This window comes from Dendrobates tinctorius, unplaced genomic scaffold (genome assembly GCF_039654945.1).
Source record: "Dendrobates tinctorius isolate UK_male_01 unplaced genomic scaffold, ASM3965494v1 ptg000019l, whole genome shotgun sequence".
Lineage (NCBI taxonomy): Eukaryota > Metazoa > Chordata > Amphibia > Anura > Dendrobatidae > Dendrobates > Dendrobates tinctorius.
Window position 1 is genome coordinate 28,460,225 of NW_027361687.1, and position 23,561 is coordinate 28,483,785.

At 41.9% G+C, this 23,561-nt stretch overlaps 1 protein-coding gene across 5 annotated transcripts in view; it reads right to left on the reverse strand.

Moving 5' to 3' along the window:
* Positions 1-23,561, reverse strand: part of TEDC1 (tubulin epsilon and delta complex 1) — a 115,330-nt gene that overhangs the window by 19,687 nt on the left and 72,082 nt on the right. For all 5 annotated transcript variants that reach the window (XM_073566787.1, XM_073566786.1, XM_073566788.1 and 2 more), the window contains exons 4-6: positions 21,159-21,317; positions 14,983-15,081; positions 7,346-7,432 (exon numbers count right to left, since the gene is read on the reverse strand). In XM_073566787.1, the coding sequence (XP_073422888.1) occupies positions 7,346-7,432; positions 14,983-15,081; positions 21,159-21,317 (345 nt within the window). The remainder of the gene's footprint in view (positions 1-7,345; positions 7,433-14,982; positions 15,082-21,158; positions 21,318-23,561) is intronic.

A 23,561-nucleotide genomic window follows, 5' to 3' on the forward strand; every position in this document is an offset into this window, starting at 1 on the left:
GTGCCTAAACATTTGGAGCTCCCCCACAAGTGACCCCATTTTGGAAACTAGACCCCTTAAGGAACTTATCTAGATGTGTGGTGAGCACTTTGAACCCCCAAGTGCTTCACAAAAGTTTATAACGTAGAGCAGTGAAAATAAAAAATCATTTTTTTTCCTCAAAAATGATTTTTTATTTTTACAAGGGTAACAGGAGAAATTGGACCACAAAAGTTGTTGTCCAGTTTGTCCTGAGTACGCTGGTACCCCATATGTGAGGGGGAACCACTGTTTGGGCGCACGGCAGGGCTCAGAAGGGAAGGAGCACCATTTGACTTTATGAAATGAAAATTAGCTCCAATCGTTAGCGTACACCATGTCGTGATTGGAGATCCCCTGTGTGCCTAAACTTTGGAGCTCCCCCACAAATGACCCCATTTTGGAAACTAGACCCCCTAAGGAACTTATCTAGATGCATAGTGAGTACTTTGAACCACCAGGTGCTTCACAGAAGTTTATAACGCAGAGCCGTGAAAATAAAAAATATTTTTTTTCCCTAAAAAAAATATTTTTTAATACGCAATTTTTTATTTTCACAAGGGTTACAGGATAAATTCGACCCCAAAGTTTGTTGTCCAGTTTGTCCTGAGTACGCTGATACCCCATATGTTGGGGATGACCACTGTATGGGCACACGTCAGGGCTCGGAAGGGAAGTAGTGACATTTTGAAATGCTCACTTTTATGGAATGGTCTGCTGGCATCATGTTACATTTGCAGAGCCCTTGATGTACCTAAACTGTAGAAACCCCCACAAGAGACCCCATTTTGGAAACTAGACCCCATAAGGAACTTGCCTAGATGTGTGGTGAGCACCTTGAACCCCCAAGTGCTTCACAGAAGATTATAACGCAGAGCCATGAAAATAAAAAATCATTTTTTTCCTCAAAAAATGATGAAATATTACTATCGCTCGGATTGGCTGTTTCAATTTTAACAGCCAATCAGTGCGAGCGTAGCCACGTGGGGGCGAAGACACGCCCCCTGTGGTGAATTACAAAGCCCCCTGTATCTGCGGGTCAGGTGACCTTTCATTGACCCCGGTCACCCGACCCGCACGGGGGCTTTGAAGTCATGACACAGGGTTTGCGTCATGGGTCAGATTGGCACTGACTTTCATGACGCATACGCTGTGTCACAGGTCGGGAAGGGGTTAATGTCCTGGTGGAATCGTTCACCTTGCTCTTCACTCACAGCTCCCAAATTTTCAGGAAAGTTGTCAAGGTGGGAATGGAGGAAATGCACTTTCAAACTCATCAGGCAACCTAAAGCTTGAAATGCTTTCAGCATTCGTCTGACGATTTTTTTGTAGTCAGGGTGTTTGTTATTGCCTAAAAATTTCTCTATGACCTCTTTAAATGCAAGCCACCCTTCTTTTTGAGAATGCGTCATGGTATTGATAAACTCTTGTTCAGCTATAAGCCTTCTAATGACTGGTCCGACGAACTCATCTTCCTTCAATTTTGCCTTCGAGAGGCCTGGAAACTTGTGACCAAGTATTTGAAGCATTCTCCATCTTTTGGAAGTGATTTTACGAATTGCTTCATCAATTCCAATTTGATGTGGAGAGGTGGTAGAAGAACTTTATGGGGAGGAACCAAAGTTTCCCGGAGGACATTTTTTTTACCAACTGTGAGCACCCTCGGCTGCCAATTCTTCTTGGTCCAGGGATTTTGTCGGTCTCGACTGTCCCATAGACATAGAAAACAAGGGTATTTGGTATACCCAGCTTGTTGCCCGAGCAGCATGCACAAGACTTTCAAATCCCCGCACACTTGCCAACCATGGTCTTCATATTTAAGTTTACGAAGAACCAATTCCAAGTTCTCGTAGGTTTCCTTGAGTTGTACGGAATGACCTACAGGTTCTGGAAGCATAAAAACCGCCGTTGTGGAGTAAAACTGCTTTGAGATTTCTTTTTGAAGAATCTATAAAAAGACGTCATTGCGCTGAATCATATTGGATTTTGAACTGACCCATCAAACCTTCGACATCGATGCAATAAACCAACTTATCTTCCTGGGCAAAGTAAGGAACGAACTTGTCTTCACGATGTCTGAACCATGAAAAAGACACTCCTGGCAACAATAAATTCTTGCTTTTGAGCCTTGATCCGAGTAACTCAGCGGCATCTTTGGGAAGATTCAAGTCTCTTACCAAATCATTCATCTCCTCCTGGGAAAATAATTTTGGTCTTGTATCATCTTCAAAGTCAGAACATGATTCATCATCTGGTTCAGGTATGACTTCACCTTCATCGGAGCTAGTTACCTCTTCCAAGGTAGCAGGGGCCTTGGGTACTGGTATATCTGTGCCATGGGGGATGGGATGAATTGCTGAGTGAATATTGGGGTATGAAATGGAATGCTTCCATTTTGAATTATACCCTTTCACATCGCATGAACAAAAGTAACAATCATCACTATGGTACTTTTGCTCTCGCCATACCATAGGAATCCCATAATGGAAAGCTTTTTTCTTACCCTTGAACCAATTTCGGAGGTCCTCAACACACCGTTTGCACACTTTATGAGGCGCCCAAGCTTTATCTTGATCTCCAAGCTTTAGTCCGATATATGCAAAGTATACTTTTTTCACAAAGTCTGTAATATTCAGCTGTTGCTTCAACACTGTATATTCACCACAAATCTAACAGAAACTGTCAGGCGAATTAATACACTTCCGCTGAGCCATAATGCTAATTTTGGGAAACACGGTTGAATATGACAAGCTAACACGAACTGAGATTCAAAAGTGTGAACAGGCGAGAACCAAGATAAAACAATTGAAACAAGCCCGGGCATGTCAGAGCCCGCTCGTTCAGCTTGCAACATGTTGATGCTGGTTTCATTAGCTCACTCTGCAAGTTCTTTTCTTTGAAACATATTTTTTTGGCATTGTTTATCTTCAATGCATTGATGTGAATTAATTAATAGTAATTTTGACTTTCAAAACCCTAAGATAAAAAAAAAAAAAAAAAAAATTGAGAAAAATTTACTAAATTTGAAGAGAATTTTGCAGTTTGTGGCAAATCCGGACGTCCAGGATTTTTTTCAATATTTTTTTCATTTTCAGCACACCAAAATACATGGTTAGATGAAAATAATCAAACAGCTTTTTAGACGCAGACCTGTGTTACGTTTGCGGCTGTTGGCCTTTTTCCTGGGAATTTATTTCAGTTTTATAGTTTTAAATTATTTAGTAAACTATGTATCATAGAATCATAGAATCGTAGAGTTGGAAGGGACCTCCTGGGCCATCTGGTCCAACCCCCTGCTCAAAGCAGGATTCGCTAAATCATCCCAGTCAGATGTCTGTCCAGCCTCTGTTTGAAGACTTCCATTGAAGGAGAACTCACCACTTCTCGTGGCAGCCTGTTCCACTCATTGATCACTCTGTTAAAAAGTTTTTTCTAATATCTAATCTGTGTCTCCTCCCATTCAGTTTCATCCCATTGCTTCTAGTCTTTCCTTGTGCAAATGAGAATAAAGTTGATCCTTCTACAATGTGACAGCCCTTTAGATATTTGTAGACAGCTATTAAGTCTCCTCTCAGTCTTCTCTTTTTCAAACTAAGCATTCCCAAATCCTGCAACCTTTCCTCATAAGACAGGGTTTGCAGACCGGTCACCATTCTGGTCGCTCTTTTCTGAACTTGCTCCAGTTTGTTGATGTCTTTTTTAAAATGTGGTGCCCAAAACTGGACACAATATTCCAGATGAGGTCTGACCAAAGAGGTATAGAGAGCAATAATGACTTCACGTGATCTAGACTGTATGCTTCTGTTTATACATCCTATCATTTCCTTTACACTTCACAAATACTTTCTACTTTGTGTCGGTATATCACATAACAGCCCAATAAAATACACTTACATTTGTGGATGTAACAGGAAAAAAAATGAAGAAAAGTTCACATGGTATGATTACTTTTTCAAGGCACTGTATGTAAGGTCTGCTTGTGGTTCACAAAAAAAAAAAAAAATCCCTAAAATTTGACTTTAAGTAAATGTCATTCCCATCTTGATAGCAACAAGGAGTAGTTTGTGCTCAGACGAAAAAAAAAAGATGAACAGATAACGGAGAGTAAAATCTCACAAAATAAATGCCAATTGTCTACAGTTTTATAAGGTGAGCAAAATGTTTCATATGATACAAAACATCCACAAGTATGAAGTCAGAGATATACTATACCGAACATCTTGGATTTCAGCTCCATGTGCTACATAGGTTAGGCTATTGAAGGGGTATTTCCCAATGCCAAAGATCCTATCTCCATATGTAGCAGGTGTAATAAAAAAAATAATAATATTAGCAAATACCTCCAATTACTAATGTAGCATAGTTTATCTGCTTCGTCATGTCTCTTTCTTCATGTGCAGGCATTGCAGGACCTTAGCTGTCCACGATTACGACCACTGATATAATGACAGTTAGTTAGGTCGTGCAATGCCTGCACATGAGGAAAGAGACATAGCTAATCAGAAAAACTATACTACATAAGTGGAGGTATTTCTTATTACTACTACTATTACACCTATGTATTGGGATAGGATCCTGGAAATGGGAATACCCCTTTAATCTTTAGCCTGTTTTCACCTTCCTGACCATGCCAAAATTTTCAATTCTGACTACTGTCACTTTAGGAGGTAATAACTCTGGAACGCTTCAACAGATCCCAGTGACTCAGTTTTTTGTGACATGTTGTACATCATGACAGTAGTACATTTAGGTAGGTATGATTTGAGTTTTTTTCATTAAAATATCGAAAATTTTGCAGAAATGTAAAAAATTTGCAATTTTTATACCCCCAAACCAAATAGTCATACCGCACAAAATAACTAATAAATAACATTTACCCCATATCTATTTTTGAAACTTTTTTTTGTTAGGTAGTTAAAAGGGATAAAAAATTATTACAAAAAAATTATCATTTTTCATTATACCAATGAAATTTACAAATCATATTTTTTTTTTAAGGGACCTCTTCACTTTTGAGAGACTTTGACGTAACTATATGTCAGAAACCCATCAAAGAAGACTCCATAGTAAAGACTGCGGCCCTCGAAAATTCAAAGCCGCATTCAGGAGGGCTCTTAACACTTCAGGTGCTTCACAGGAATAATATTAAAGTGGGAGAAAATAATAAGGTCTCTCTGACCTTTCTCGGCACTTGTGAACTGCAGTACTTTGCACTACAGTATCTGTGTCCCCCAATGAGACGAAGGAGAAACATGGATTTTTGTGAGTACTCACCGTAAAATCCTTTTCTCCGAGACGCTCATTGGGGGACACAGCACCCACCCTATTAGCCAAGTTGGCTCTTGTTTATTTAATTAATATGTATTTCTTTGTGAATGTCAGGGTGGTTTTCTTTGCCAGACATATTGTTTTCTGCGTTAAGGCTGATTGTTATGTTCTCCTACTGCTTTTACACTAAACTAGTTTCCGCCCGCAATCAGGGCGAGGGTGTATGCAGCGGGGGAGGAGCTAACCTTGTGTTGTTTGCCTAGTGTCAGCCTCCAGATGGCGGTAGCATACACCCACAGTATCTGTGTCCCCCAATGAGACAAAGGAGAAAAAGAGTTTTTTTGTATCATATTTTTAAAACTAGAATTTTTCTTTATTTCTGCTGACAAAGTCATGTGAGGGCTTGCTTTCTGCAGGATGAGTTGGAGTTTTATTGGTACGATATTTCAGCACAGAACACTTCATTCTGATTTTTTGGAAGCAGAATTAGCAAAAAAAAACTGCAGTTAGGAATAGTGTTTCTGCTTTTTTTTATGCCATTCACTATGTGGTAAAGCTGATAAAGCAGCTTTATTCTTCTGGTCAGTACAATTACAGCGATACCACATTTATAACCTTTTTGATGTTTTGCTGCTTTTACACAATAAAAACAATGTTATAGAAAAAAAAATTATTGCATCGCTTTATTCTGAGAGCTATAGCTTTTTTGTATGTTTTTTTTTTTTGCTTGACAAGATGTCGTTTTCAGTAACACTATTCCTATTTACATACGACTTTTTGATCACGTTTTATTCTACATTTTGTACGTCTGCATGATGAAAAGGCATAAATGAAAAACTTAGCAAAAATGTATTTTTACGATGTTCAATGAAAGGTTTAAATAATGTGATCAGGTTGATCTGGAAACGGCGATACCAGATAAGTGTACATTTTACATTTAATTTTGTTGTTCTTAAATGTGTATTTATCGGTGTAATATTTGTCGTGTTTTGTTATTGTTTATTTTGTGATATATAGGACTAAAGGACTAAGTAAAAAGTATATATATATATATATATATATATATATATATATATAAAAAAAAAAACTTTTTACTTAGTCCTTTAGTCCTTTTATTTCTCTGGTCACTTTTCTAATACCTTGCAATATACATGCACTGCAATGACACTGACAGAAAAGCCTCCTAGACCATGCTCCTGGCATGGTCTAACAGGCCACCATAACAGGCAGACCTTGAGGTTATTATTTGACCTCAGGTAGCCAAGAGTACCATCAGCAGCCCGCGATTGTGTTGCGGGGATGCCTATCGGGTGAGACAGGGATCCCCCTCCCTCTCCTAGTCTTCTAAATGCTGTGATCACTATTTATTGCTGCAATAAGGCTGGTTTTACACTTGCCGTATTTTTGCTGGCCGTGTTTGTGGCCCCAATAGTTTCCATGGGGCCACAAAATCAGCCCGCAAAAATTAGTAGGAGGGTCGTGCTCCGTATGGCTGTGAGGGCCGTATTTGCAGCCGAGAAAAATATCAAGCTTGCTCGATATTTTTCACGGCTTACGGACACGGCCGCAATGCAACGTTAGCTTGTTTTTGTGGTACACCGTATTTGCGGATCGCCGTTTTTTCCCTGCCATTTGTTATAACAGGGAAAAACGGCAATCCGTGAAGGTTTTTTGCGGCCCTTTTTTGCGGGATACCGCAAAAATCACGGCCATATGGCCTGCAAAAAAGGACCGCAAAAACGAGCCGCAAAAAACACGGCAAGTGTAAAACCAGCTTTAGGGGATTAAACAGCCTACACCACCGCAGGAGGTGACAGTCGGAGCTCAAAGTTGAATATACCAGGAAACAGTCTTTAAAAACCAAACGGTGCAAATTTTTTAACGAAAATTGATCACAAAAAAATAATTTTTAATACATTTATTTAAGTTTAAAAAAAAAAGTGGACCAACCCCTTAATACACTGACTTCAATGATTATGGTTTGTCAGCCATTGAAAGAGCAACAAGTGCATCATGTTGTGCCATCTTAAAGAAGAAGAACTGCAGTCTGATTCCTTACCATCCATTGCCAGTACACGGATTCTGTGTGCTTCCACTCAATATAAGCCTCCAAATAGGATATCTCAGATGCCATCTCATGAAGTAACTAAAGAAGGGAGATAATTTATAGGATCATTAATCAAACTGTCTTAGTACAAAGCTTCTATGCAATATAGCAAAAAAAAATAAAAAGTAAAAATATGGAGCTCAAAAATTAGAATCCAGTCAGTCACTCACATTTGTCAATGGGGCCATTTTAGACTTCTTATTCCTGCTCTTTCAGGATTAGTTTTCATCAGACTCACTATCACCAAAGGCAGGGTTACATTGACAGGTAATACCTCTATACACAGCTGATAACACAAGATCCATCAATTACAATAGGTGATGCACATCTGACCCTGCTCACCCTCCTTTTATAATCACGTTTGCACTAGCTCGTCATTAGACACTTCAATTGTGGCTAATGTACATGTGTATTTCCTGACACAACAGGAAGTTAGAGTCTAAAAAAGCCCCAGTGGCTGGTGTGAAAATTGCAAAATTTGATTTTTTTTTAATAAACTTTGCGGTGCGATGTGGCAATAAAACGTACATTATTGAAAATGTGTAAAAATACATTTAACACAAAAACCTGATTTAAACAATAGGTGATTTTCTGATGAGGTGATTATTACTCCTTATTTTATATTACAACATTGTAAATCGTTTGCAAAAATATCATAACATTGGACAAGCGCTGTAATTACCTTAGATTTACTTATCTGATACAGTGTATTACTGTACTACTTCTTACAGCCTAAACCGCGCAGAAAAATCCGCAGCACCATCCACTACGTGTGCACATGGCCTAATGTACCCAATACCGAAGTCGATGAACAGCTGCATGTGCTGTTCCGTCTAAAGTTATGCTTCTATGGTTTCCATAGATTGTATTATTTTCCATGCTGTGTATAATCTAATATTGCATGTGCTACGCTGCCATCTGCTGGTCTTTTTTCTATATAGCAGTCTGCAGTTAATTAATCCTCATGGCATGCCTTCCACTTCCAGGTCAAGGTTCAGGTCTTCTTTTCCTTCTAGCAGCCATTGTTAGTTTCACTTTCTCTGGGAGAGACATGCTTTGAACCGAGCTGTGAAAGGCATCAGTTTTCGACCACTTTACTGTACGACCTTGGTTGTTACACCTTCATTTCTGGAGAAGTACTGTATTACCAATCATATGCTGTATGTCCGGACTTCTAAATAAACAATCCCTGGTGTGCATCATCTCTCCGGACGCCGAACAGCATTGGTCCTGTCTGCTCTGCACTGAGGAAACGGAAGGTAGGAATTTCTCCCAGCCCCAATCAACTACACCTCCATTCGCCTCATGTGGGGATAGAACACTGCAAGATTTTGAGAGTCTGATGCTGATGTACTAGATGGCCACAGCTGATTGGGCTAAACACCTGTGGACAAGTTTGACTGGTTGGGCATGGGATGCTGCCTTGTCACTTGGGCCTCTGGATTGCCTGGACTATGGAACTATTAAAGACACCCTGCTGGCCCTTTTTACCTTCATCCCCGAGAGATATCGCACCAAGTTCCAGACATCACCAGGACGTCTCCTATGTAGAATGTGGCAGTCAACTCCAGCAACACTGCAACCGCTGGCTTGACAGTAGGGCTGGCCACTCCGCTGCTGCCCTTTGGGACGCGATAGTGCTTGAGCAATTTATGGAGAAAATGGCCCCATAAATGCAAGGGTGGGTAGCTGACCGGAAGCCGGACACCCCAGAGCAAGCATCCTGATTGGCTTTAGATTTACAGCCAACCGATCTCGCTGGAGACTCAATATGCCCACCAATCCCAGAAGACCCATTAGCCAAAGATTCCACAGGCCACCAGTCAAGCAGGATTATCCCGCTACCCAGCAGAAAACCCACCAGGTCAAAGAGTTACCCAGTATCCGTGATATGTTCAACCCACGGTGCTGTTATACATGCGGGGGCCTTGGACACGTTGCCAAAGATTGTCCCCAGGGTCCCATGCATGGAACCCGTCTGCCAGCCCACCCGATCAACAACTGCCAAAAGGAGCTAGCAGGGTATGAGGGACGCTATCCCCAGGATACAATAGCAGCAGAGGGAGTGATATATCCCGTCTATACTCTACATCGGATTGGCCACCTTATACCAGCCAACCTCCAGTGCCACATTCAGATGATCAATGTTGGGGATATCCAGGACCAGGGACTTCGGGACACTGGGTCCTCAATCAACCTGGTCAGCCCAGTTATTGGTCCACCAGAAGATTATTTACCAGGCCGCCAAGTGACAATCTCCCTGGCTGGAGATCAGCGCTCGGACATCTCTCTAGCCCGTGTGCAGCTGGACTGGGATAACGATCAGGGAGAAGTCGAAGTGGGACTCATGGACGAACTCCCCAAGCCTGTTATGTTGGGGAACGACCTAGGACAAGGACTGTCCAGCCAATTTTCACAGTTATCACCTGCAACCAAGCCAAGGGACACCCTGAATTGGATCATTCTGTCATTCCTCCCAAGGATAACCCACACCCCAAGCCTCCATCCTCCTCCTCTGAACAGACGGTGGGGCGTACACCTGACTAGACTGTGGCCATTGACTGGGGGGAGATAGATTGCAAAGAGTTTAGGGAGGCCCAACTCGTGGGCCCCACACTATAGCTTGCCCGCAGTATAGACGCTCGACCAGGGGAAGGAAATCAGGGGGAGATATATAGATGGGAGAATATAATGCTATATCGGGCAAAGCCCGCAACCTACCCAGAGAAATCCTGGAACCGTGTCCAACATCTCGTGGTATCCCAGGAGTACCGACCTCAACTCCTGAGCTTGGCCCATGACGTCACTGCAGCTGCGTACACCCGGGTCAAAAATACCCAGACCCGATGCTGCGTACTTTCTTTTGGCCAAGGGTTGCTCAAGAGGTGTGGAATTTCCAAGCCTCTTGTCCTGTTTGTCAACAGATAGGGGGTGTACCCTTTTGTGCCCCGCTCCAATCCATGCCCTTGATAGGCGAAATGTTCATATCTACCATCGATCTGAACAAGAGTTGCTGGCAGATTCCACTCACATAAGAGGCTAAAAAAAAAAGTCTGCATTCATCACCCCTTTGACCTGTATTAATTTACCAGCATGCCATTTGGGATGAAGAACTCCCCGGCTACCTTCTAAAGGATGGTGGACCAGTTACCAAAAGAATGTCAGGGGTATGCCCAGGCCTAACTGGATGTCATTGCTATCTTCAGTGACACCTGGGAAGAACATCTTCAGCACGTGTCCCAGGTGCTGCAGAGGATAGCAAAAGCTCAGCTCACCATGCGACCCGACAAGTGCCAGATGGGGATGGCCAAGAATCTGCAAAAGTAGAAGCCATTAACCTGTGGACTCGCCCAGTCAACCAAAAACAGGTCCACGCATTCCTAGGGACCGCAAACTATTATCGACAGTATATCTGAAATTACAGTAAAGTAGCAAAGCCCCTCACTGACTTTACCACCAAACGATATGCCCTCAATCTCATCTGGACCTCAGAATGCGAGTCTACTTTCCTCCAGATGAAAACCCAGCTAGCCCAAAGCCCAGCCCTGACTGCTCCTGACTTCCGCCGGTTCATTGTACAAACAGACTTATCGGATTGGGAGCCGTATATAGTCAAGTGTGGGGACAATAATCAGGAACAACCAATAGCCTATGTCTAGGCTATGTCAAGTTGTTGGACTGGGAGTGGGCACACGCCACAGTAGAAAAAAAAAATGCTTGGCCAAGGAAAGGAATTCACTGTCATAATGTCCACAATCCTTTAAGTTGGCTGGCTAAATCGGACTACTCATGACAAGGGAATCCTACTCAGATGGAGTCTGGCCTTGCAGTCCTAAAATTTTTCTTTCTCCCATAAAAAGGGCAAAGATCATGGAAATGCTGATGGATTGTCTCGACAAGTGAAGAAGAATGACCGGAAGCCTATGTCTGGAAGCCCTGGGGCTAACTAAAAAGGGGGAGGAATGTGACGAAACAGCATTTCTTCTTAATTATGCCAAACGTAAATTCCCAAAATCATAGACTATTGTCTGAATTATTGACTCTTCTTGTAGGTTGAATGGATATTTGGAAATTGATGAATGGATGTTATTTACCTCTTATATCAGCTCCTAAAGTTTATTGTGCAAAACAGGGAAGCAAGGTCACTGAACAATGATGTTTGCTAATATGCTGATTACACATTATACCAGACCATGCAGTTTGTTGACTTGTAAACATGGAATGATAAACTATAAATAAACAATGCTGGTTAACCTCATCACCCTTTCCCCTTGACCTGTGAAACATGGCTTGAAGGACAGTTGTGAACTATATAAAGACTTAGCCTCTTTTCCAAGTGTCTCCACAGGATGTCAGTTTAGGGGACCACTGTACCTGCTGGAAGAGCACAGATCTGCTCCACTGACCATCGCTGAACCCTCAGATATGTCTTGAAGAATCCAGTTTGGGACAATTAGGTCACCTGGTCACATACCTAAGTGCACTTGGTTTGCTGCCTAAGCTTGTCGTTACCTCCTCTTTGTGGGTGCCCGCCAAAAGCGGGGTTGCCACTCGTGGGGTCAGTCAACCCTGGAAGAGGCTCTATCCCCAGCAAGTCAGCGGAAGGGTGAGACTGTGATTTGCAGCATCTTGGGTATTTCCTGGGACTGTTCTATATGTTGTTTGTTGGGGTTTCAATAAATTATTGCCACTCACCCTGTTTTGTCTGAATAGTATTATGCCCACAGTAAAAGCAGAGCGGGCATTCAGTGGGATGATCCCTGGTCCATTCTGTTTCGAGCCAGTGGACTAGAGCACCCGCTCAACCCAGTGTCTCCACAAGAATACAATTTGTCCTACATAAAACATAGCCTCATACAGGCACGTCAATAAAAAAAATAAAAAGATTATTGCTATTGCAAAGAGGAGACGCAAAAAAACATCCTTAAGAGTTCTCAGGTCTAGTCACTAAGGGGTTAACGTAGCACTCCAGTGGGATTTTTTTTGCTTTTTTTTTTTTTCATTCATCCTTCCAATATTCCTCTATTACATATAATTCAGCTAGTACATGTAATTTTCACATACAAGATACTTTTCTCCAGTTAGGTAATGTGCTCACACTACGAATCTCTGGGAATTACGAGGCTTTTTGTTCTGTGAAGGTGGTCATTATGTCAGTCATTAAGACGTGTTATATAATGCAATTGCATGTCCTGTACCACTGACGATCTCCACAGGGGTAAAATAGAAACTTCTATCACAGATAATGATCATGACTGCACAGTGCCTGTCACACAGTTATAATGTAGCAAATCACAGTTCAATCTACCTGAACATGATGAAGGATGATCACAGGGTCATGTGATAAGCTACAGAAGCATCATGGGACTTACAGAAGAGTATAAAGGAGAGGGCTAGGAACCAAGGTTGAAGAGGACAGGAACCTGAACTGCAGGGAACGAACTACACTACATACAGTATAAGAGACGTTCAGATTGTGTCAGACAATCAGGTGGGGGTGCAGCTTTAGAAATTAAAACCCTGGGAGCGTTTCTTTAACATAATATTTCAAGATGAAAAGGCAACATTTCCCGGAATACAAACCAAAATAAAAAGCATTGTACATAGATACTAAGCTAACAAATTAGGAGCTCGCACAATAGGAATGAGGATTCCAGAACTGCAAATGCAGCTCGGGACTACAACGAGTCTGTCATTTGGCATTTGATATAAATAATAATGCCTGATTGACAAGGGTTCAACTGTTTTGACTTTCACCGATAGCTAGAATGAAGTGGCAATGGCATTGGAAAGTTTGTGGCCTTTTCCAGAAGCATTTTTGGCCACTAACTGTAATTGGTCACCCATAACTCATGAGAAAGCTGGGCGAAACTATCAGGAGTAAAGGGGCAGAGCACATTTTGGTGATTGTTAGCGGTCCCAAGGTTTAAATTCTTGCCCATCAGACATTTGAGGACATATCATAGTGATATACTAACAATGTTTATCCAAGTCCTTTCATCCCTTCATGACATTTATGTAGGTCACTTGTTGGGCGACGGTGAAAGGAACAAGCTCAGGGGACGAGCCTGCAACCAAATCCAGGAGATGCTGGCTCTGTTACACAGCCGGCATCTACCTATAACAGCAGTGACCGGAGCTAGCTTAGATGGCTGCTGTTTAACCATTTAAATGTTGCTGTCAAGCACTGCAGTATTTGACGCAATTGCCGATGTGCACATGCACCGGTTCGCACTGGACCTCCTTCTAAGCGTTTCATGCCATTTTGACTATATACTGAAATACTGCAGTTTGTAGAATAAAAAATAAAAATGTCCTCATTTTTACCCCTTTAAAAATACAAAAAAAAAGTAACATATTTGGATTTGGTATTGTTACATCAATAAAAGTCCGCTCAAACCATGAAATAAAAATGCCCGAATTACAGTTTTTTCATAGAAAAAAATGCAATAAGTGATTAAAACTCTAAAAATGGTATCAATAAAAACCTCCTTGGCTAGCCCACCAAAAAACAAACTCCATCGACGGGGGGAAAAAAAAATTAAGTTACGTCTCAAAAAATGGCAGCATAGACCAAATTTTAATTTAATTTTTTCTAACTGCCTTTAAAAAAAAAAAAAGGTAATCTATACAAGTGTAAGATTTTTTTTTTAATCACACAATGAACATCGTAAACATAGAATCCATATCGGAATTGCTCCTTTTTTAACTTTCACTATTTCACCGTACTTGTAATTTCTTTTTACAATTTTTCAATATATTATATGGTAAAATGAATGGTGTAATAGAGAAAAAGTCATTCTGCAAAAGACAAGCCCTCGTATGGCTACGTTCTTACAAAAAAAAAAAAAAAAAAAAAAGTTACAGCTCTTGGAAAAAGGATAGTGCAAAAATGAAAAATCGCCTTAGTTGGGAGCAATAATGGACAGAAGATGGATTGTCCTTCAGAAAGTAGATGGCATAAGACTATGTATGAGCAGAGTCCTGGGGCATGCATTAGAAAACATGGCCTTTTATTTCTGTCCCATTAGAGAGGGGCAACGCAGGGTTACGCATCCTCCTTAGGATTCTTCTTGCTCCTGGCAACACTTAGAAATCCATTATGTCTTCTCTCTTACATAATCATTTGTTGTATTGGCTTGGCTGGTCATTAAATCAGCAGGTTTTATGCTATGGAATCTGTGAGCTGCATGATGTAGGCGCAGATACCCTGATTCCAGCGATGTGTCACGTGCTGGGCTGCTGGCTTCAGTTTTGATAGAATTCCTGTTTTCTCTGCAGTGCTCAAATACTGAGCTGTGTATGACCCCACCCACACTCCTGATTGGCAGTGTATTGTGTTGAGTGCGGCGTTACACAGATTAACCTGACTGCTGTGCAAGTGAGACCTAGTCCTGCAGTGATAATCTCCTGGCTATAAAACCTTAATTGTACTAAAACTACAGCAAACTGCTGGGAAAGTGACATCACTGGAGTCGGGGTCTCTGCCCCTACATTATAATGCTGTCAGGTTACATAGCAAAAACCTGCTGCCAGTTTCCCTTCTACATTGTCAGGACAATTATAGTAGCCAGTAGCCCAGATCTTACCTTATCACAGCTTTTAGGATGTCTAATAAGCTCTACTTCCATCAGAGACAAGTGGCTAGTGGTTTGGTCAATGTGGCAACCTTGAGTATATGAATGGATCTAAAACACAAAATTAAAAAAAGGTTACTGATATTCTGCAAACTCCTCGTCATAAATATGCACTAAATGTATTCCTGGATCACTCCGAGATGCTGGTATGGGATCTATACCTGGCAGAGTATTCGATAGACGCAGTATATTTTTTGACCACAAGGTCGAGGGGTTATGGTACTGTTTTATAAGCGTCGTCGCTGATGTAGCCTGGCATATAAAAGAACTTCAATACTTTATATTCATTTGAACAATGAACAGCGAAAATGATCAGAGAGCTCCGCAGGACGGAGAAAGCCATCATAATTTGGAGCTCTGCATACAAAACAAAAAAAAAGCCTTTTACATACGAGTTTTGACTCTCCCCAGATGCCGCAAGCCAGCGTTTATAGCTGCTCCAGTGCTCCCGCGGCTTATATGCCACTTCAAAGCACTTCTCCATTTACAAGCATGAGCAGCTGTGTGCAGCTGATAGTCTGCCACGAATATAGGATCAAAACGCCGTCACTGGAAGCTGCATTAATGAGCATATTAGGGAGCAACGTTACTAGGCATTCCCTAATAAAATTACTATTAGCAGTGCTCCCTTAGCAGCAGGAGCAGTAACACCCCTGAAACTGCGTGGGATTTCTACTAGATAGAATTTTCGACATGTCAGAGCCTTTGATCGGCGGAGGTCTGGTTGCAGAGATCCCCGCTAATCACTAAAACCAAGGGGCAGAGGCTCTTGGCTGCATGCTGTGGCCCTAAGGCTCTGCATGGCTCTCTGAAGGGCTTTACTTAACTTCCTTGATTTAGCGATTGGTCACTGATGAAATTTTTTTTTGTTACAAAATCTGAGAATTATTTATTATCATCATTATTAAAAGGAATCTCAGAAGTTTTTTTTTTTGCTATGGAATCTGAGAGCACCATGATGTAGGTCCAGAGAACCTGATTCCAGCGATGTGTCACTTACTGGGCTGCTTGGTGCAGTTTTGATATAATCCCCGTTCTCTCTGCTGTAGATGTAGCTGTGCTCAGAATGCCGAGCTGTGTATAATCCAGCCCACACCACTGATTGGCAGCTTGCTGACAGTGTACACAGAAAGCTGCCAATCAGTGGAGGGGGCAGGGTTACACAGATCAGCCTAATTGGCCTGCACATGAGACCTAGTCCTGTAGTGATAATCTCCTGTTCATAAAACCCTGACTGTATTAAAACTACGACAAGCTGCTGAGCAATTGACACATCCTTGGAATCAGTGTCTTTGTACCTACAATATGATGCTGGCAAAAACCTGCTGACAGATTTCCTTTAGAGGGGACATCCAGTGAAAACATGTTATTACCTATACTTGTTGATCACTCGACCACGACTCCATTCATTCTCTATATGGCTTCTGCAAAAAGTGGGACGCAAGGTTCGTCAGCCCTACAGGGAACGAATGGAGCAGCCCACGAGCATGCACATTGCCGCTCTATTCTAATGGCTAAAAACACCCCACTCTGCAGTTCGATGCAGGTCCCCTCCGATGGACAAGGTATCACTAGCTGGTGTATACTGGATTATGACATAGATGTTCCTTTACTCCTTCTGTCTTGCGCTGCCCCTTTAAGCTTTACAATATGAATTACTATGGGTGTCAATGTTACCTAGAGAGCCACTTTATGGTCCCAGCAATTGCGGACATTGCATATTTGCAGTACAGATAGATAACACAATGCAGTAAAGTAACAGCAACAGTCAACAAGTCTGATCTACTTGTTGTGGACACTTCTGCCTGTTTATGTAATGTTTATGTTTTTAATTTACATATATTTTCCAGAACTAATTATTATTTTTATCCTCGTAATGCACATGGTGACCTTTGCGGAAATTCTGCAAAAATGCATGTCAAAACCAACATGTCACTTTTTTTTTTTTTTCTTATTTTAATCAATCATTCTATTGCTACAATTTGTTTAAAATAAAATTGACAGTCACTTACTGGGCAACTCGCTGTAGTTTTGATAATTTTTTTTTTTGCAGCTCTGCTACTAGTCTTTTCAGTTAAACTCCTGCTATGGTAGTCCTCCATAATAAGTGTGGCTATCCCCGCCCATTACCGCTGACATGCACTGTGAGGTCTTTTATAGACAGATGTGTGCCTTGCCACAATTCTGTCTCTGAGCTCCTTGGCCAGTTCCTTTGACCTCATGATTCTCATTTGGTCTGACATGCACTGTGAGCTGTGAGGTCTTATATAGACAGGTGTGTGCCTTTACAAATCAAGTCCTATCAGTTTAATTACACACAGCTGGACTCCAATGAAGGAGCAGAAACATCTCAAGGAGGATCACAAGGAAATGGACAGCATGTGACTTAAATATGAGTGTCTGAGCAAAGGGTCTGAATACTTATGACCATGTGATATTTCAGTTTTTCTTTTTTAATAAATTTGCAAAAATTTCTACATTTCTGTTTTTTTCAGTGAATATGGGGTGCAGAGTGTACATTAATGAGAAAAAAATGAACTTTTTTTTACATTTACCAAATGGCTGCAATGAAACAAAGAGTGAAAAATTTTAAAGGGGTCTGAATACTTTCCGTACCTACTGTAAGCGACCCAGTGTTAGAATCTGGGTCTCTGCCCCTACTTTATACTTCCCTCATATTGTGTAACTGGTAAAAGACTTCCTTTAAAAATTAAGCCTCATTACAAATGGTCTTATTAAAATAGATTCTATTTCTTTACGGCACCGACTCCGATGCAGGCTCATGTATACCAATGGGTATACACTACAAACTCAATATAGCTTTAAGATAGGCGAAAAAGTCAGCTCATCGTATTGTGCAGTATAATATGCAGGGAACGATGCTCTGACCAGCATAGAAGTAATGGAACGAACAGAGGGAGTGCAGCTTCTGGTAGAATAATAAAATCCTTTTAGTCAAAATATTAAAATTCCATACAGATAGGGCGAGGAGCAGGAGAGCACGTGGTGACGCGTTTCGAATGCAGGATGGCGTTGTTCTTCAAGCCTGGTGGGAAAGATTTCCCATGGATCCTAGAAACAGGTGGGAGCAACTCCAATAGGATCACAATCATGTGATATTTAAAGCCAATACAAAACAAGCAATTACAAACACATAAATGAAGAAATATATAAAAACATGTGAACACAATCAGAATAAAACGTAGACGATACAACAAACATAACGACAACGAAGAAATAGAAAACTTAATATCAGAGCGCAGATTCAGACCTGCGGGAAGCCTAGTTCCCAAACTGCATATCCAAAAGGTATCCCCGTGTCTATGGTAGTCTCCAAATAATTAATAAGGTAACTCTTAAGTGGATTTTAAACCGTGCCCGCAATATTACAGCAGCCAATCACAGGAGTGAATTAATCAATTATAATACAAAGAAATATTGTAGAAAGTGTTTTTTTATAATAAAGCACCCAAACCTGTCTTACCCATACAGTATGGCTCACAATTTAATAGTATAAAGGAGATCATTAAAACGCTTTCTGCCAGTACTTTATGAGAATAAAATTGTGGCTTCCATTTTGAGACGAGGGTGAACTATAATAGCTAAGAAAGCTTCATCCCTAGGTTATGTTCTCTTGACGAGCTTTTTTAGGCCTGACAGATCCAGCAAAACTTGGATTAATTATAAAGGCTTCTTCAGATGTGGAGCGAATCGCTGCAAAATGTGGAAGCATGTATTTCCATGTAATACTTTCTCTAATTACAACAATACCCAAACCAATCAAATTAATCAGTATATAACCTGCAACTCCACAAATATCATCTATTGTGTTTGTTGCATTTTGTGCCATTTACTTTATGGATTTCCTAGCTGCAAAATGAAGATACGTGTAAATGTCTAATACCAATAGCATTAATAATAGAAAAAATACTTCATGTACGGTCACCATAGACAATTATTGTCCTTCCAGGTCTTTGGTCTAGAAAGAGTGAGCTTACCATCGTGGAGTGGTCATATTAAAAGACCATCATTTTCACGGGAGGCTTTTTGGATATGCAGTTTGGGAACTAGGCTTCCCGAAGGTCTGAATCTGCGCTCAGACATTGTGTCACGATTAAAGGGAATCTGTCACCCCATTTTAGCTCTATAAGCTGCGGCCACTGCCATCAGGGGCTTATCTACAGCATTCTGTAATGCATTCTGTAATGCTGTAGATAAGCCCCCGATGTAACCTGAAAGATAAGAAAAAAGAGTTAGATTATACTCACCAGGGGCGGGGTCGCGGTCCGGCGCCTCCTATCTTCATACGATGATGTCCTCCTTGCTTCTCCCTCGGTTCCTGCGCAGGCGTACTTTATCTGTCCTGTTGAGGGCAGAGTAAAGTACTGCAGTGTGCAGGCGCCAGGAAAGGTCAGAGAAGTCCGGTCCCTGCACACTGAAATACTTTACTTTGCCCTCAACAGGACAGATAAAGTATGCCTGCGCAGGAGCTGAGGGAGAAGCAAGGAGGACGTCATCTCTAGAAGATGGGAGGCGCCAGACCGGACCGCGACACCCATTGGACGGGACCGGAAGCCCGGGTGAGTATAATCTAACTTTTTTTTCTTATCTTTCAGATTACATCTACAGAATGCTGTAGATAAGCCCCTGATGGCGGTGCCGGCAGCTGATAGGGCTAAAATGGGGTGACAGATTCCCTTTAAGTATTTTTATTTCTTTATTGTCTTTATGTTTGTTGTATCGTCTACGTTTTATTCTGATTGTGTTCACATGTTTTTGTATATTTCTTCACTTATGTGTTTGTAATTGCTTGTTTTGTATTTGCTTTAACTGTCACGTGATTGTGATCCTATTGGAGTTGCTCCCACCTGTTTATAGGAGCCATGGGAAATCTTTCCCACCAGGCTATGAAGAACGCCGTACTGCATTCGAAATGCGTCACCACGTGCTCTCCTGCTCCTCACCTTGTCCGTATGGAATTTTAATATCTTGACTAAAAGAGGATTTTATTATTCTACCAGAAGCTTCACTCCCTATCTTTGGCCTATATAGCTTTAGCCTGCATTCACGCACCTTACCATTTGAACCCAATGTCTTTCTAATATTATGGTGAGAATGAAATATGAGACAGAAGGAAGTAGGCAAGTGTAAAAATCCCTTTCTTTATTTTATAGGCAAAGATCCGAGGCCAACATTAGAATTTCCACTACAGAAGTACCCCAGATAGACATTGGGACTTGATTCAGAAAAGAGTTAATCTGTACAGATGTGCTCCAAATGGATATTGGGACTTGTTTTAGAACAGGGTTAATCTGTACAGATGTGCTCCAGATAGTCATTGGGACTTGTTTCAGAAAAGGGTTAATCTGTACAGATGTGCTCCAGATGGACATTGGGACTTGATTCAGAATAGGATTAATCTATTTTTTTAATTTTCCGCTCTGCAGATAAATTCAGAACAAAATAAATTATCCATGCATATTGTGTGCTGAACAGTCGATTTGATGAAAATATAATGTGTTTTCACCACTTGTGCCGCCTAGACTGCCAGAGCCACTGAGCTCAATGGCTTTCTGAACAATCCCCATTTTTTGTTTCATTTTCCCATGTGCTAATTTATCTGGTATACCTTATTCATTAACATTGTGTGCCAAACAGTGGATTTGATGAAAATAAAAGTGATTTCACCACTTGTGCCGCCTACACTGCCAGAGCCGCTGAACTCAGTGGCTTTCTGTGCAATCCCAGTTTATTTGTTTCATTTTCCCATGTGCAGATATTTATCTAGTATATCTTATTCAGTCACATTGTGCGCTGAAAACTGGATTTGATGAAAATTTTAATTGTTTGTCCCCTTTTCAAAAAACTTTTCCCATTGGGTTAAAAAATCATCATCAAAAATCTAAATGTGTGAACACACACTTATACTGCTTAGGGTTAGTTTGTACCATTTAGCCATGGAAACACGTGTTGGCACAGTAGCTGTAGAGACAAATGGTAATTATTTTGTAACAACCATAATTCAAAAATAGTTTTAGGTTTTGGAATGAGTTTAAGCAAGATAAAAAAGGAGGTCATGACCTTCAAAAAGAGGCACCTTAAAAATTATAGACAAACAATGTGTGTACCTGATGTAAAACCGCACATTCCTCTTGATGTGCAGCATACAACGCTCTCCAGGAAAATCGCAGCTTGCCATTCATTGATTGGAGGAATCGGACATCGATATCTTGCTTAGAGGAAGTAGAAATGTCTTTAGGCTTTTGGATTGACACATCAACAGGACACTAGGAGACATAATAAGGTGTAATTTATACATATTACAAGTTACTAGCAGCGCAGTAAAATGCTTCTTCCCTTTACTGTATAACATTGGAGAAGTATATAATAAAACTTGATATTATATACTAGCTGATGAGACTGGCGTTGCCTGAGCATAGTAACTACGGTTAGTTATAACAAATTATAATGATTATAACTATATACTGTATATAAAGCTGAGTGTAGAGCCCCGCCCACTCCGCATAGCCACATTCACTATAATATCCCACATCATCCCGTCAGCCAGAGCTACCGGACTACTACAACTAATATCCCACATCATCCCATCAGCCAAAGCCACCGGACAACTACCACTAATATCCCACATCATCCCGTCAGAGCCACCGGACACCTACCACTAATATCCCACATCATCCCGTCAGAGCCACCGGACTACTACCCCTAATATTTCACATCATCCAGTCAGAGCCTCCGGACTACTACCCCTAATATACCACATCATCCCGTCAGCCAGAGCCACAGGATTACTACCCCTAATATCCCACATCATCACGTCAGCCAGAGCTACTGGACTACTACCTTTATATCGCACATCATCCCGTCAGAGCCACCGGACTGCTACCCCTAATATCCCACATCATCCCACCAGCCAGAGCCATCGGACTACTACCCCTAATATCCCACATCATCCCACCAGCCAGAGCCATCGGACTACTACCCCTAATATCCCACATCATCCCATCAGCCAGAGCCACCAGAACTACTACCCCTAATATCCCACATCATCCCACCAGCCAGAGCCATCGGACTACTACCCCTAATATCTCACATCATCCCGTCAGCCAGAGTCACCGGACTACTACCCCTAATATCCCACATCATCCCGTCAGCCTGGGGTCAGAACCAGAGCGCTGAGTGGAACGGTCCTAACTTTCACACCGGGGATCCCTTTAAGAGAGGCCTGGCGTCAGAACCAGAGATGAGTGGATTTGCCCTGACTTCCATAGGAATGATCCCTTTAATAGAAGCCTGGGGTGAGAATCAGAGCACTGAGGGATTTACCCTAACATCCATACCGGAGATCCCTTTAAGAGAGGCATGGGGTCAGTACCAAAGCGCAGAGTGGATTTGCCCTCACTTCCATACCGGGGATCCCTTTAAGAGGGGCCTGGGGTCAGAGCGCTGAGTGGAATTGCCCTAACTTCCAAACCAATGATCCCTTTAGGAGAGACTGGGGTCATAACCAGAGCGCTGGGTGGAATTGCCCTAACTTCCAAACCAATGATCCCTTTAGGAGAGCCTGGGATCAGGATCAGAGCGCTGAGGGATTTGCCCTGACTTGCATATCAAAGATCCCATTAATAGAATCCTGGGGTCAGAATAAAAGCGGAGGGATTTGCCCTAACTTCCATACAGGAGATCCCTTTAAGAGAGCCTGGGGTCAGTACCAGAGCATTTGAAGGCAATTGCCCCGACTTCCATACTGGGGATCCCTTTAAGAGAGCCAGGGGTCAGAACCAGAACGCTGGATGGATTTGCTCTGATTTCCATACCAGTGATCCGTTAATAGAAGCCTGGGGTCAGAATCAGAGCGCTGAGGGATTTGCCCTAACTTCCACACCGGAGATCCCTTTAAGAGAGGCCTGGGGTCAGTACGAAAGCGCAAAGTGGATTTGCCCTCGCTTCTGTATCGGGATCCCTTTAAGAGGGACCTGGGGTCAGAACCAGAGCGCTTAGTGGAATTGCCCTAACTTCCATACCAATGATCCCTTTAAGAGACCCTGGGGTCAGAACCACAGAGCTGAGTGGAATGGTCCTAACTTGCATACCGGGGATCCCTTTAAGAGAGGCCTGGGGTCAAAACCAAAGCGCTGGATGGATTTGCCCTGACTTCCATACAAATGATCCCCTTAATAGAAGCCTGGGGTCAGAATCAGAGCACTGAGGGATTTGCCCTAACTTCCAAACCGGAGATCCCTTTAAGAAGGAAGATGCGCCTATGGGATGGAGGATGTGTGATGGGGATATGGGCAGGGAGGGGTGATTCATTTCTGTCATGTGCTCTCTGCTCCTTTCTGGGGGGCAGACAATGGCTGGGAGCTTGTGTTTCCGGGGATGCTAGATTTCTCCCACCCGGTCAGTGTCTGCTAAGTTGTTGAGGAGTTTGGAAAACTGTTGCTCATAGCAACCAATCACAGCTCAGCTTCTTTTAAACAGCTCTGGTGAAATGAAAGATGCTTCGTGATTGG